This window comes from Salvia splendens, chromosome 16 (genome assembly GCF_004379255.2).
Source record: "Salvia splendens isolate huo1 chromosome 16, SspV2, whole genome shotgun sequence".
Classification (NCBI taxonomy): Eukaryota; Viridiplantae; Streptophyta; class Magnoliopsida; order Lamiales; family Lamiaceae; genus Salvia; species Salvia splendens.
In genome coordinates, this window is record NC_056047.1 from 23,530,866 (window position 1) to 23,546,511 (window position 15,646).

The 15,646-nt window shown below is 38.9% G+C and overlaps 3 protein-coding genes across 3 annotated transcripts; 1 reads left to right on the forward strand and 2 right to left on the reverse strand.

Moving 5' to 3' along the window:
- The first annotated feature begins 5,622 nt into the window (after positions 1 to 5,622).
- Positions 5,623 to 6,944, forward strand: LOC121770070 (PHD finger protein MALE MEIOCYTE DEATH 1-like). The gene is made up of 3 exons (XM_042166864.1): positions 5,623 to 5,925; positions 6,007 to 6,250; positions 6,495 to 6,944. The coding sequence occupies exons 1-3, from the start codon at positions 5,664 to 5,666 to the stop codon at positions 6,817 to 6,819; spliced, it is 831 nt and encodes a 276-aa protein (XP_042022798.1). The 5' UTR covers positions 5,623 to 5,663; the 3' UTR covers positions 6,820 to 6,944.
- Positions 6,859 to 8,291, reverse strand: LOC121770068 (U-box domain-containing protein 21-like). The gene has a single exon (XM_042166863.1). It carries the CDS (start codon positions 8,241 to 8,243, stop codon positions 6,948 to 6,950), a length of 1,296 nt encoding a protein of 431 aa, XP_042022797.1. The 5' UTR covers positions 8,244 to 8,291; the 3' UTR covers positions 6,859 to 6,947.
- A 2,712-nt stretch (positions 8,292 to 11,003) lies between these two features.
- On the reverse strand, positions 11,004 to 14,739 carry LOC121772273 (receptor protein kinase TMK1-like). Its single transcript, XM_042169303.1, has 2 exons — positions 12,265 to 14,739; positions 11,004 to 11,783 (listed from the first exon to the last, which is right to left on the reverse strand). Exons 1-2 carry the CDS (start codon positions 14,561 to 14,563, stop codon positions 11,251 to 11,253), a joined length of 2,832 nt encoding a protein of 943 aa, XP_042025237.1. The 5' UTR covers positions 14,564 to 14,739; the 3' UTR covers positions 11,004 to 11,250.
- Positions 14,740 to 15,646: the final 907 nt, after the last annotated feature.

The window sequence follows — 15,646 nt, forward strand, 5'->3', positions numbered from 1 at the left end:
ATTCATATATTTTTTCCATTTTTTGTTTTATTGTCCAACTGAATCTCGGCCCTTCATTTTCAAGATCTGATGGCCGAAAATAATGCCTCATGAATTTAATTTAAATGATTAAAAAAATCGAAAAGGGCTTTTTTGGTATACACATTTGAGTTTGTTATGGTAAGTTCTTTGATTTTCTCCATCAAAAGATTGCAGCGGTTTTTGTTCAGGAATTACACAAATCTTTCTTCTCTTTCATCGTTTCTTCTCCAAACATTCTCCATTGAAGACAACCGTTGTTCTACACATTCTCTCTAAAATTTCCTCGTTTTTTTCCTCGTACAAAATCGCTTTTATTGGAGCAGTCGTGCATCCTTTTCGTTTTCTTCAATAATGGAAGAAGGTAATTTAATTTGTTCCTATGTTGATTATTAAACTGATTTGTTCACTTAAAAACCGATTTGGTGGAGTAATCGTTCATTGCAATAAGGTTTTCTGAGCCTTTTTGTTTATATGTGTTATACAATTTCTGGGTTTAGTTTAAGATTGGCCGTGTTTGATTGTTCGACGCACCTTTCATGTATTCCTCAAGGGTTTAGCAATCCTTGGGGCTAGGGTCTAGTATGTAGTAAGTAACACAACCGTCGCCAAAGTCCGCGAGTTTCAGGCATTCCGTTAGGGTTTAGATATCATCTCGACTAGGGAGTAGTTTTAACTGATAAACATAATGCACAAATATTACTAGGAAATGGATGTTATTGACTCTGTAATGGACGATGTATGAACTGCAATGTATATGTTTTATGAGTCGTTTAGTTTGGTTGTGTTACACAATTTCTTTAGTAATATAAGATTGGCAGTTTTTGATTATTTGATGCACGTTTCATTTATTCCCCAAGGGTTTAGCAATCCTTGGGGCTAGGGTGTAGTACGTAGTCAGTAACACAACCGTCGCCAAAGTGAACGAGTTTCAGTCATTCCTCTAGGGTTTAGATATCATCTCGGCAAGGGAGTAGTTTTAAATGATAAACATAATGTACAAATATTACTGTGTAATGGTTTTTATTGACACTTTAATGGATGATTTCTAATCTGTAATGTATATGTTATTATTCCAGTACAGTTCATTAATAAGCACATCTGATTTCCAAGAGAGAAAAAGCTATAAAGGAGGCTACTAGGCCTCGTAGACGGTGTAAGGCGTGCGATGAGATGGGCCGTCACGACTCTAGAAACTGTCCAATGCTTAAAGAGATGGCGAAGAAGAAAGAGCTTCGTAAGGGCAAGAGGAAATGTTGATGTATTTTTTTCGGTTTAGTCTTATTATTCAATTCGTTGTCTTAGTCTTATTAGTCCTACCACTGTCAACATTTTATGCATAATAATTTTACATTTTTAATCTGTTAATGTACATTATTATTAATGAAGTTGTACATTATTGTTTACAATCACTTAACTTACTGTACACAATTATTCGAGTATAGTTCATTATTAGACATATTTTGTACATTATACATAATAACATTGCATTATGAAACTGTTAACGTACATTATTATTCATGAAGTTGTTCATTATTGTTCACAAAGACTTAACTTACTGTACATTATTATTCCAATATAGTTCATTAATAAGCACATTTTGTACATTATTCGGTTAATTACATCCATTATACAATTTCTATTCATTTTGTTGTACATTAATATTAAAATCCAGATAACTTGTTGTACATTATTTTCTTTCTTTTTTACATTATTAAGCAGTAACGTGACATTATTCGGTACTTTACATCCATTATATGTTATGTGTTAATCACATCATACACTAGTACCAAAATATGATCCTGTTTGCAAGAAGTTCAGCACACTAGATATTGTTCAAAACAGACCAAACCATAAGTCGGCTATTTTCCCTTCCAACATGAGTTATCAAAAACATCATCCACCACAAGTCGGCTATGTATCACAGAATCTCCTTTATGTTGAAATGGAGGATAGCTCTGAAACCCAGTTCATGAACGGCTTCCTTCTGCCGTATAGTTAGGCTTTTTAAACAGTTCAGGAACTCGGTTGGGGTCCGTCGACAGTAGAGATGGTCGAATTTCTTCCCCCTCGGCTTCCTTTTCTCTGCGTCTTCATGAGAGGTACTCGTCTCGGCCCTTTGCTCAGCCAATCTCTCCCTGAACTTTTGCGCAATCGCAATTGGAAGAACACCATCCACCACTTCGTCAATGTCCAACCTAGGTTGCTTCGCTGCTATCCAAAAATCAATAATGTATCACATTAATATTATATAATGCACACTACTAACTGTATAATGTACAAAAGGAAGCAAATAATGCACGAATGAATATAACATTATCTCAACCATTGACCTTTTACGAAACCGATTGATGTAACTTAAAACAAAAAACATAATGTACACCACTCCCTACAATAATGTACAAATGGCGGCAAATAATGCACAAATGAATATAACATTCACTCAATTACATGCATTTTATGAAACCGATTGATGTAACTTCAAACAAAAAACATAATGTACAACACTCCCTACAATAATGTACAAATACTCCAAGAATTCAAAAGGAAAATGCAAGAGATTGCTCACCTGCAGTCTGGGTGGGTTGGCTTTTGAAAGGTCGGCCTCTTTTCGTCATTCTGGATCTGTGAGTCGAACTAAAAATAAAAAACGAATAAGATTTTCTCTACCAAATCGCCCAATACACAATTGTAAACTATTAATTACCTAAACTTCAATAATGGACAGAACCCTAGCAAAAATGCACACGATTTCATGCTTTACAGAAAAATCGACAACATATGTTAAAAATCGTAAGAGTGTGTCGGATAACTAAAATCGACCAATACACACATCTAAAGCAACAATGAACTAAAAGGGATGAATAATGAAGAGAAATCTACAACAAATGAACAAGCTGTTATGATTTTACCAATCAAATCGACCAAATGTTTCCCAAAATAGTGACCGTGTTTAGTATAAAACTCTGAATCGTCAACTTTATGGTATTTTTACGACTAAAATCGACTATGGGACTGTTCTATTACCGAAAATCGAAACTTTGGAACCCTGCCTTGTTGTCGATTGCAAATCTGCCACTGATTAAAACGCTGATGCGCCGAACGAAGGGCGTTAATCCTGCAGAAATCGACTTTTCCAGTGAAGTTTCTCAGATTTTGCAGCGGCTAGGGTTTAGAAATGGGAGAGAAAGGGGTAGATCGTGGGTTAAGGGATGAGAGAGGTATTGTGAGAGAGAGAGAGTGATTGGATGGAAGGTCAATCGGTTTCAATGAATCCCCTATTTTGAAACGTGTGGAATCCCCTATTTATTTACAGTTATACCCTTATAATGTACAAAATTGAACTAATAATGCAACACGGGATCACATATCTCCTCTTAATATAGTGCATTCATTCCATCAATCTAATGGTTGATATTAAGTAGGAACTTAACACTAGGGGGACAATAGGACCTTAATACTCCCCTATAACACACACACACACACACACACACACATATATATATATATATATATATATATATATTATACCAATAAAAATAAAATTTAGTGGCTGATAATTAAAATTAAACATATCACAACTAACAATGATTTAAAAGTATAAAACTAAACACAAATTATTAATTTGTGTAGATGAAAAATTATAGATTTAATGTATAACAATAATTAATGTTCACAATATTTCATTCAAGATCATGTGATGGAGTCACAGAAATGTTGGTATCTTACCTAGAGGTCTAGGGTTCAATCCACTAGTCTCATATTTTAAACAAGCATTTTAAACATAAAAACCGGTTTTCGGTTCAACCGTTCTGACCGGCTGGTTCTGACGATTCAAGGCTGCCTAACATACTAACTGTTTTTGGAACCGGACCGGACCAACTGTCGGTTCGTGGTCCGACCGGTCGAATCGGACGTCCAGACCGATTTTTAAAACACTGGCTAAATCATTGGTCCATTTAGTTGTTAATTTTTATTGTATATTACTCCATCCATCCACGAAAAATAGAATACATTTAAAAAAGAAAAGTTTTCAACAACTTATCTCTTACTTTTTTTTCCTTCTCTCTTACTAATAATATAGACCACATATTCCACTAATACTATTTCTCTCTTACTTTACCAATTCCACATTAAAACTCGTGTCATTCACCATGTGTCCTATTTTTCGTGGACGGAGGGAGTACTAAATATTAAGTATTTAGTTTTAAATTCATTTTTTCGGTTAATTTAGTTATGCCGATCGTACCATATATAGTTTGCTATACAAATATAAACAATTTAACTGATTAAGTCATAAAATTTGAGTTAGTGTCACTTCATTTATTTTTTAATTCGTCATTTTATATCAATCTCTAATTCCATATATTAATTTAAATTATGATAAGTTTACGTTAAAAATAATTAAATTATAAAAATTATATAATTCAAATCTTATTTTTTGAAAAAATACATAATTAAAATAGTTGATATGATTGTTTGAACATTACTATGCATGAACATATTCTCATAGCCGATTATTTTTCACATAAACACTAAATTAGTTTGGTTCACATGTTAGCATTTCATAAGAAATTGTGTTGAGCAAGAAATGGTTTTCTTTTTCTTAAGTTACAAAAACTGCATTTCTTGTTTGGTTTCACATTTATCATTTCTTGAGTTTTAGTGTATGTTGTTCGCTATCCATGATACTACAAAGTGAGATAGAGAAATGACATTTTTATCCACGAGGAAGGAAAAGATCTAGGTTGAAAATAGGCAAAATTGGAGTTCTCGAGGTAATTTCCTAGATATGAATTCCTTTACTCACCTGTGCAGAAACGCAAAATCACCAATTTGGAAAGATTGGGTAACTAAAGAATGACTTATTTTTGCCGGACCTTATAGAAATGGAAAGTGACCAATCAAACATATGATAGTTAAAGATAAGACCGAGTTAGGGGCTCAATTAAATGACCAACCAAAACACCAATATCAGTGGATTCAAAAAAGTTCTGATTCTTCAACCAGGTGATTGTTTCCACTATCTCGGGACGGGGTTAGCTCAACTTCTTTTCTTGATGTTGGAAAAATAACTTTTAAGGACTCTTCAAAGTAGGTGAATTCATTTCCCATTTTTTATGGCTGCTTTATCCACTCTCTCATTCCAGTTATCTTATATTGATGGAAGAGACGACGATGAGAAAAGAGGGTGGGCAGGGCTGATGGAATTCAGAAATATACTAATGCATATGATCTTGAAAAGGGCTGAGGCATGTAAAAAGATGGTGTATTTTCTGATTAATCAAATTGATCGGTTTTAACTTATAACTACACAACTATTTACTTAACTGAATTCTTAATCGATTCAATTTTGATCACTTACTAGTGATGTTATTTATGCAATCAATCGATTCAATTATATTTAACACTAATATCAATCAAACTTCACTCAATATTTTCACAAAGTTACATTTCCTCTCTTACCACTAATTTTTAAACAATAAAAGCAACCAAACAGCACCTACTAAACGCGCGGGAAGATCCCAACTGAAATTTGAAAAACTTCACCCGAGACTAACTGTTAAACCCTCTGTTAAATCATCAATCAATCTTCTCCTTTCTCTCCCAAATTCTACCAAAATCCCCCAATCAATGCAATCACAATGGAAAATCCCCCAAAATTCTACGGCTTCCACACCTTCGCAGAGCCCGGCTGCCCCATCACCCTCACCGCCTCCTTCCGAGACAACATCCGCCACTTCCTCCAAGAATGCGCCTCCACCGAGGCTTCCCTTATCGACGGCATGCCTATTTGGCGCACGTTTCTCGTCTACGAGGCCAAATCCGCGGTTCTCCCCCTTTACACAGTCGAAGAAAACGCAGAGGATTCCGATCGCCCATTCTGCGATTACTGCCGCTGTGTTGGTTAGTTCAAATCTCATCTCCACCGAATTGGGGATTTTTTGTGAAATTCTTGATCGGTTAATTCATCGTTCCCGATTGCAGGATGGAGCCATCACTTTGTATTGAAGAGGAAATATCATCTGATTATCCCGGCGAATGATCAGTGGGATGATCCGATTGATGAACGCGTTTTTGACCTGCAAACACACCTCTTGCACGGCTTGATCCATTGCAATGGCTTCGGGCATTTGATTTGCATCAACGGGATTGAAGGCGGTTCCAAATTCATCTGTGGTAGAGAGACTATGGATCTATGGGATCGAATTTGTACTTCTCTTAGTGTTAGGTAAAACTATGTGTAAATTTTATTTTCTTTAATTTTTTTTGTTTCATGATTGATATATATTTGAATGAATGAAAATCTTCCAAAATTGATACCAACAGTATTTATTCCAAGGTGTTACACTTTGTTTGGATCTTTTCTGTGATATGTGATGAACATAATTTGTTGGAAATTATTAGGATAAAACACCTCAAATTTGTAGGAAATTAAAGAGAAAATAAAATGACTAGTTGCTTGTTTTTCGTAGGCAAATTACGGTGGAAGATTTGTCGAAGAAGCACAAAATGGAGCTCTGGTTGCTTCATGGAGTTGCGTACGGTCAATCCTGGTTCGGTATATGGAGGTACTGGTTCTGCCACGGGAGTTTTGGGGTAAATGAGCACAACTACAGAAGTGCGATTGATCTTCTAAGCTCGTTGGAGCTCGACCGAATAATTGTCGATTTCAGTTTTGTGAAGGCTTGCTTTGATATCAAACAGATGATTCAGTACTACAGAGACAAGAGTGGCAGCAATTTGACATACGACTACGGGCCATACGAGGGCTCCTTTGTGGAAGAGTCATTTGTCTGATGTTGGTTGTGCATAAGAATTGATGAAGTATTGACAACATTTTGTCAAATCAAGAAAGTGTAGCTGTATGTTTGTTTACAAAGAATTGAATGAATTCTACAAAACTATTGTGGTTGTATAAGTAAAAATTAGTTAGACCTTTTGAGATACTTGAATCCCATGGAGGAATCAAAGCAATCCAACTTATCTCTAAACAGATTCATTAGTTTGAGCAAATCAGTGAGTTTGTCCTTAAATCTCTCTCCACTCCCAATTTGAAGCGCAACCAAGAGCTTCTGAAAAGCACCAAGCTGCACTGCCTCAACCAGAGCACTCTCCTTCTCTCCCAAGCAGAGCTTCCAAAGAGTGGAGACGGCGAGCTCTGTCGCAGCGTCTGACACACGCAGAATCTTCTTCACGAGCAACGGGACCGTGAGGGCGTTCTCGTTGGCGCTCTCCCTCCCTTGCTCCGAGTTGCAGATGGCGTCCATCACAGCCAAGGCCTTTTCACAAACACTCTTGTCACCATCAACAAGGATTTCTAGAACGAATGGGATTAGCCCCAATTGGACTAATCTCAAAGCAGTGTTTTCATCCTTCTCAATCATGTAATTGATCACCACCAAACATGCCTTAGTGGCCTTAGGGCAAATCGGTACTTTCACAATCTGAAACAGAGCTTCCTCAACACCTTCAATCCCCATTACTCCATCAATCGCAATTCCACCTTGTTCCGCAGAGATGAGCTCTCGCAGCACACACACCGCGTTCTGCCTCGACGACAGATCGTCCTCGGCCTTCAACAGCCGCGCTATCGATCGCAGCGAAACCGCCGATTTCAGCCTCGAGATTCCGTCCTGATCGGCCGGAAACGACCACGTCAGCGCGGATAGGATCAATTTGATTAGGTTTTCGTTATCTCCGGCGGAAAATTGCGCCAAGGACTCGAACGATTCGGCCAGGGCCGATCCGAAGCCGTTGGCGGCGATGCACTGCTTGTTGTGCTCGCTCTCCTTAGCGGAGTTTCTAGTCCTGAGAATCAGGTCCTGCAACTTCGCGGCGTCGGCGCATCGCGCCGCCGCCACCAATCTGGCGCAGATCTCGGAGACCTCGTAGCGGGAGATCGGGATCCGCGGCGTGGGGATCCGCTCGACGCCGTGGGACTTGTTGGCGACGCACCAGTCCTGGATCATCCTCCTGATGGAGTGGTTGGGGATTAGGTCGAAATTGCGCAGCACCTGGTTGGTGACGGGGCAGGTGACCTTCCCGGCGTCGATCCACTTCTCGATGCTGTCGCGGTCGTAGGTGATCCCCGTCGAGAGCGTTACCGGATCCTTCATCAGATCGAGCGAGATCGGGCACCGGAAATGCGTGGGGATTGTGAGCTCGATTTCGTGGGCGATCGCCGTGATCTTCCCCCTCCTCCGCCTCCATGAAAACGTCATCGCTTTAGGGTTTTGTTTGTAAACCTTTTATTTTCTGTTTTAATTTGTTGCTTGAATTGAATTGGATTGGATTGGATTATGGGGTTTATATATATATATATACTATATGAGAGGTGATGGTCAAAGTGGAGGGAGTTAGGGAAATATTCAAATTGGTAGGAATTTGGAATATAGATTTGAATATTTGACCGTTGATTGCATAGCCGGCTTTGACTGGTAACGGGTCAGCGTGGGAAGTCGGTGATCAAATATCGATCATGACTTGCGTTTGGTAATCCCTGCGCTAATGTGCCACCATTTTTTTAATTATTTTATTTCACCTAATATATAATGAATTCATTAGAATCGTTCTACATAAATCGCTGTCCATGTTATACGGACTACTTTATTACAAATCTTTGTTTATTAACACCAATTTTAATTTTTCCTCTTTGTGGCCTAACAATTACAAAGTATTCTAAGAACAAAACGGAGAGAGTTTTGTTCAGAGAGGACAATGTTATACTGATGTGAGTTTAAGTGTGCATTGTCGAACCCTCACAGTAGTATCAAATCGAGATTTGGTGAATCTGTGTGGTCCAGGGTTTGATTGATTGCTTACACGTTGTTTAGTGTTTCTATGCGAACTCGATCAAAACCTATAATGACTTGAGATGTGTGTAGTCTTAATTGTTGGGGGTTCAAAGAATCCCACATCGGAGAATTATAAATAGTCAAGCAGTATGTGAGTGTAAATTTACTACATTAACATGAGCATAGTCCAAAACGGACAATATTATACTAATGGGGTTCGGGTGTATATCAATGAACTTGCGTTCTACAACGATGACAATATTAGTATTAATGGAGTTTGGGTGTGCATCACCCCACATCGAATGAGTGAGGTATATTGGAAGCTAGCATGTATTTTGCAATGCGGATAATATCATACAAATAGAGTTCGGGTGTGCATCATTCAACATCGGATAAGCAAGGGAGGTTGGAATCTAGCCTTTATGACTTGGGTTAGCATTCCACTAATGGTGGTTTATTATTGTAAAGAGTTTTAAGTCACCTCATCTATCCACATTTATTCCAATGATAGCTACCTTGCTTTGTTTTTCAATGTTTCTAATAATAATACAATTATAATTAATTCAATAATTTTGTTTAAGTAGCTTAAACACCAATATATCTTTATTTGAACCGAGAAAGTAGACAATTTTTTAATTCGGATATTATGGCACTACAAAAAAATCGCGATTTAATGGCGGAAATATACAACACTAATATTCGCCGCTAATATAGACATTTTTTGTGTGTGGTGCATAATAATGTTATCAATTTCATATTTATAGCAAAAGAATGTAACATGGATGACTAGATAAAATATTCTCTGATCATGACACACCAAGGTGCTAATGTGATTTGGTATGTCCAACCATTACATTTTTAACAAGTGGAAATAAATAAGGTGCCATTTACAACTAGATATATAAATTATGGAAACATCGTTAATTCTCCAAATAAAAAGGTATTATAGTCGACTATTGAAACTATACTAAAATGTTGGCAATCACATATATACATAATATATATCGTGAATTAATAAAAAAATTATAGTATCGTTCTACCCATTTAAAATTTGATAGAATTACTTTTTTTCTTAATTTATATAAAAATATAATCATAACTTAAGTTTTGTTAACTTTAATTATATTTTACATATGAATGATTGTATAGTGTAATTCTTATTTTATAATAAAATATAAATTGCAGTATATAATCATCATATATAAAATTTAATTTAAATTTAACAAAACACTTTCATCCATTTAATGCACTACATATATAAAATACTTAATTCAGAAAATAAAGCAATTTCATCAAATTTGGAATGGGGTAGAACTATATGATCATTTTTTTATTATTCACGATTATTTATATGCATATATATAATGTATATGTGGTTGCTAGTATTTTGGTAAAATTTCTAACTTTCTATAGTTGACATAATGCTTTTTTTATGGAAAATTAACTATATTTCCATAATTTATATATCTAGTTGGAAATAAAACTCTATTCATTTTTACTTGTTAAAAATGTAATGATAAGACATACCAAATCATATTGCCACCTTGGTATGCCATGACTACGGAATATTTTCTCAAAAAGATGAGACATTGTGTGTTGTCATAGAATATATTAATCACTTTAGATTCCTTGTATATAATTATATTTATAAGTATTAGTTAGGAATTAAGATCTAAATATATTAATACAGTGACATCTAAATATGTTCTGTTATTATTTTATTACTAAAATAATGAACATGACATATATGATACTGACACCCTTATCACAAGTGGAGAACCTTAAAAACCAAATAAAAATAAAAACAAAAATAAAAGATAAATAATGTGGATATAGTTGTAGTCAAATAAAATGGTCCACGTTCTGAACTGTATTTGTGTAAGCATACTTCAATTGACAGCTGGCTAATTTAGTAAAATAAATGGCAAACACCATGTGAGCCAGCCTAAATATTCACATGTTGCTTTCCTAACATAACTTCTTTTATATTTTCAAACCTCTCTCTTCACAAATTGACTGTACTTTTGATTTAGCAACGAATCAATGTCGGAGTTTCAAAATTTATGGCTAAAATTACATATATATGCAAGAAATAGAAATAGAAATAGAAATAGAAATAGAAATAGAAATAGAAATAGAAATAGAAATAGAAATAGAAATTGCAAGAAATAGAAATGCAAAACTGGCTTCTATGGAACTGGAGATATATATCAAACAATAAACACATAAATACAACAAAGCTACAAGCAACAAAAACTAGAGTTTCAGAGTGCTTTCAATGCCACTGCTGAAAATGAAATAATCTTCACATCCAAATAGAGTTTATAAAAAAAAATGGTAACAGACACAACTAAATTGGGGAAGGAATACAGAATAAACATGTAAAATTAGTTGCAACAACAAACAAAACGACACCGTATGTCAACCTTCTTGATCACCTTCCATCACAAGATGTGAACGACTCCGCGAATCCAAACGGCAGTGTCGGGATGCTCGTCTGCGTGCTGTCCAAGCTCGGAAGATAAGACGAGGACGACGAGTCCATGTGGCTCGTTGCTCCTTCGAACGCCTGCCACTTCTTAAGAGCCTGGGGCAACGACATCTCGAGATCGATGCCATACATGTCGTCAGGGCTCTGATCCGTCGGCTTCCACTGCTCCACCAGGGACGAGAGCACGTTCACGGCATGGCCCATGTCAGGCCTCTGGTACGGCTCCCTCGCGCAGCAGTGGCCAGCCAGCTCAGCAACGGTGCTGATGTTGGTCACGGTCTCTTCATCGAGCTCGATGGTCGGATCAATGGCCTTGCGGAAGGTCTCCTTGTTGAGGTGCATCCTTCTGAACCACGTCACGAGGTGCATGCTCTCCTCGGGCTGGCTCTCGTCGAGCGCCTTCCTTCCCGTGATCATCTCCATCAAGATCACACCGAAGCTGAAGACATCGACTTTGGTTGTCACTCTCCCTGTCACTGTAGATAGCATACAATAAGCGCATGGAACAATAGTTGAAGGTCCGTCCAAAAAAATAGACTAATTTTACTATTTTGGGCCGTCCACCAAAATTATACCAATTCTAAATATGGAAACTTTTAAACAGATACTAACTCTACACATCATTCTAAATGTGGACCCCACAATCCACTAACACTACTCCAACCATCTTTTTTCTCCTTCTCTCTCTTACTTTATGAATTACGCATTAAAACTCATGTCATTTACAACTTTTTTCTATTTTTCGTGGACGGAGATAGTACGTTGGATGCCTAACAACTAACTAATCATATCAAATGATCAACTCTAACAACTTATCAAGTTTTACTTAAGCATTGATTAAAACAATAATGATTGATGATAGTATTAGATTTTGAGTTATTTCAAACATATGCTCACATCAATCAGAAAAGTAAGAGAATTCAGCAATAGAAATATATTTAGGGAGATAAATTATACCTGCATATTCGGGTGCTAAGTACCCGAACGTTCCAGCTATTCTCGTCTCGATGGAGGCTTTTCCTTCAGGGGCAAGGCGCACGAGACCAAAATCGGCAACCTTGGCCCTCATATCATCTCCAAGAAGAATATTGGAAGGTTTGAGGTCCCTGTGTATGAAACTTTGGTGAGCTAATCCGTGGAGGTATTCGACGCCCCTGGCAACGTCCAAGGCTATTGTCAACCTCTTCTTCCACTCCAACGGCTTCAAGCCCTCCTCGCCCCAGTTGAAAAGATGGCTGCTCAGAGGTCCTTGGGGCATGTACTCGTAAACAAGGAGCTTCTCATTTCCATCGAGACAGTAGCCAAGAAGCGCGACTAGATGCCTATGTCGAACCTTTGTCAAGACAGCGATCTCAGACTTGAACTCAGCGATTCCTTTCCCTGCAATGACTCCACACTCCATTCTCTTCACGGCAATCTTGGTTCCATCGTGCAGCTCGCCTTTATAGACCGTGCCAAAACCTCCCCGCCCGAGTATGTTCTCTTCATTGAAATTATCAGTCACGGTTCTCAGCACTTGGATAGAGATCACCATGTTTCCAGCCTCGACCATCTGAATGTCGTTAGTCTCGCTGGCAGAGACGGTATGCGCTTCACTCACAGCACCCACACTAACGCTTGACCCTGCAACCGTGATCTTCACACTCTCGTTGTCTGATCCAGAATGGCGAGGATGGACCACCATAGCGTTCGGGCTCTGCACTCGGCTGAAACGCTTCTGCTTGCTCTTGTACAAACAGAAAGCAGCCACACCAATCAAACAAAGCACAAAAGCACCTCCAACTACAGAAAACACAACAACTCCAACAACGCTCTTCGACTTCCCATCATTCTTTCGCATAACATTATCCGAGCCAGGACCAGCACCAACTCCAGAAGTTCCACCCGGATCAACCCTATCCTTCCCAATATCCAGATTGCCATCGATTTTCACAATCATGTTACTTCTAAAAGAGGGAACTTTCCCATAAAGATGGTTGTTCGACACATCTAACTCGGCAAGCGCAGGCAGAGACGCAAGCTCCTCGGGGATGGTCCCAGTAAGATTGTTGTTCGCTAGAACCAGCCTCTGCAGAGACTTAAGCGAAGCAAAACCTGGCGAAATCGTCCCTGCAAGCCCCATATTCTCAAAGTTAACAATAGTGATATTCCCTTTGTTGCAATTGATCCCAAACCAATCAACACATGGATCATTCCCCTTCCAATTCTCAGCAAACTTTCTAGGGTAATCCATCAGCTTCACAATTGAGAGCAACACATCAACTCTAGCATCACAATCACCAGGCTTAGGCAAGCAGAAACTATTAGTATCCGAAGTCATGTCGACCGCAACAGAGCCCTTAAACTCAGGCATTGGCCCTTGTAGCAAATTATTAGTCAAATTAACAGATTTCAAAGATTCAAGCTTCACCAAAGACACAGGAACAGGCCCAGTAAACGAATTATCCCTCAAACTCAAAGCCTCCAAACTATTCAACCCAGAAAAGTCAGGCAATGGACCTGAGAATCCATTCCCATGTAACCAAACCTCTTTCAAGAATGTCATATTCTGCAACACATCAATCCTCCCACTAAGCTTCTGCCCATTCAGCCACAGAGACTCAATCTGAGAGCCAGAAAAAAACCCCGGCAGCTCCCCCTCCAAGCTATTCAGAGCCAAATGCAGATTAATCAAGCCAGGAAACGCATCTGGGCCCAAAAAAGACGGGATTTTTCCACTAACATTGGCTGAATTAGCTGAGAAATTGGTCAAAGTCGAAGCATTTCTAAGGCTATCAGGAATCTCCCAAGCGGAAAATGGATTATTATCGATCTCAACAGATAGCAGAGAAGACATCCCCTCAAAGAAATCAGGAGGAATCGATGTGAAGTGATTGTTGCTAAGCATTAGAACTTGCAAAGAATCCAATCCTTTCATAGAAGGCAAAGGGCCGGAGATGTTGTTCCATTGCAGCTCTAATCGCTCGAGCTCGGCCAGGGAAGAGAGTTCTTGAGGGAGCGTACCAGCGAGGTTTTGGTGGCCGATTTGGATCCGTTTGACCCGATTCTCGGCGCAGAAGACGCGGGCCCACTTGTAGGGATCCGGGTCGGACCAGGAGAGCTGATCCGGAGATGGGTTTAGGCTTTTCTTGAGCGCGAGCATGGCGGCGGCATCTTCTGAGGTGGGCTGCGGTTTTACGGAGAGAAATGCGGAGAATAGGAGAAGCCCATGTAAGAAGGGCAAAGATTGAATCTTTAGCCCTGAAGTGGGCTTCATTTGAAGGAAATCTGCAGAGATGAAGGGTGTCTGATGCTTTCTTTGTCAATGGCGAAAGATGAATTTTTTTCTTTGGTGGGAGAGAGAGAGAGGTTTGGACGAAAATGGAGGAAAACTGAAGTGTAAAGGAAAATGGAAATGGAAATGGAAATGGAAATAGAAATGGAGGCATAGAGAAAGGAGCTGGAGCACATGCAAAGGTGTCCCCACAAATTGCAGATAAATTTTGTGAATAAAGATGACAGACTTTAAAAGCTGTATAAACATGGACACTCTGCTCCTTTTTTAAGATAGATGAACAAACAAACTTAGAGCATCCGCAGCGGTGGCGAAAGTCGCCACCGCCGTCCGCGCCGTTGGCAAGGCGAAGGACCGCCGCCGCTGCCGCCGCGCCGCTGGCACGGCGCTGCTCGATGTATCGAACACGTCCGTGCCAGCGGACGCACACGTGTCGCGCTCCCATTCGTCAACGGCATAGCCGTTGTGTTTAAACTTTTTTTTATTTTTTTTTAAAAAATCGGTTTTTTATTAAAAAAATCGATAAAAAATAAAAAAAAAATTTCACTTCCCCAAAAAAATATATCCGTTTATGACCGTTTTTTACACCTTTTTAATTTTTTTTCATTTTTTTTACCCCAAAAATACACACTTTCATCTATAAATACCCCCAATTTCACCCCAAAAATTCACATCAAACTACACAACTCTCATCATCATTCTCCAATATCCATTCTCATCTCCATTCTCTCATATCCATTTTCATCTTCATTCTCTCATACCCTACAACATCACTATATCCGGCCAAGACGATAACCCTTCGGGCTCCCACGGTTGGAACCCCGAATGGTTCGGTTCACAACCGTTTCCTAGTCCGGAAACGGAATATTCGGCCCCTCCTCAAACCCAAGATTCGGCCGTTCCGGGTGGCTATCGTCCATACCCAATCGACGACCAAGGTGCCTCCGAAGAGCGCTACGGGTGGACACCGGAGCCTAGGCATCGCGCCCCTTCCCAAATGCCGATTCCTCCATCTCGCGCCGGTGTTCGCACACCGTACTCACCGGCGGAGATGGAAAGATTGTT

Excerpts from the sequence above, each read along its gene's own strand:
- LOC121770070 (XM_042166864.1), top strand. The coding sequence starts at position 5,664 with ATGGAAAATCCCCCAAAATTCTACGGCTTCCACACCTTCGCAGAGCCC. Across the intron at positions 5,926-6,006 it reads CGATTACTGCCGCTGTGTTG|GATGGAGCCATCACTTTGTA; the intron begins GTTAGTTCAAAT and ends TCCCGATTGCAG. Across the intron at positions 6,251-6,494 it reads TGTACTTCTCTTAGTGTTAG|GCAAATTACGGTGGAAGATT; the intron begins GTAAAACTATGT and ends TGTTTTTCGTAG.
- LOC121770068 (XM_042166863.1), bottom strand. The coding sequence starts at position 8,243 with ATGACGTTTTCATGGAGGCGGAGGAGGGGGAAGATCACGGCGATCGCC.
- LOC121772273 (XM_042169303.1), bottom strand. The coding sequence starts at position 14,563 with ATGAAGCCCACTTCAGGGCTAAAGATTCAATCTTTGCCCTTCTTACAT. Across the intron at positions 11,784-12,264 it reads CTTAGCACCCGAATATGCAG|TGACAGGGAGAGTGACAACC; the intron begins GTATAATTTATC and ends TGCTATCTACAG.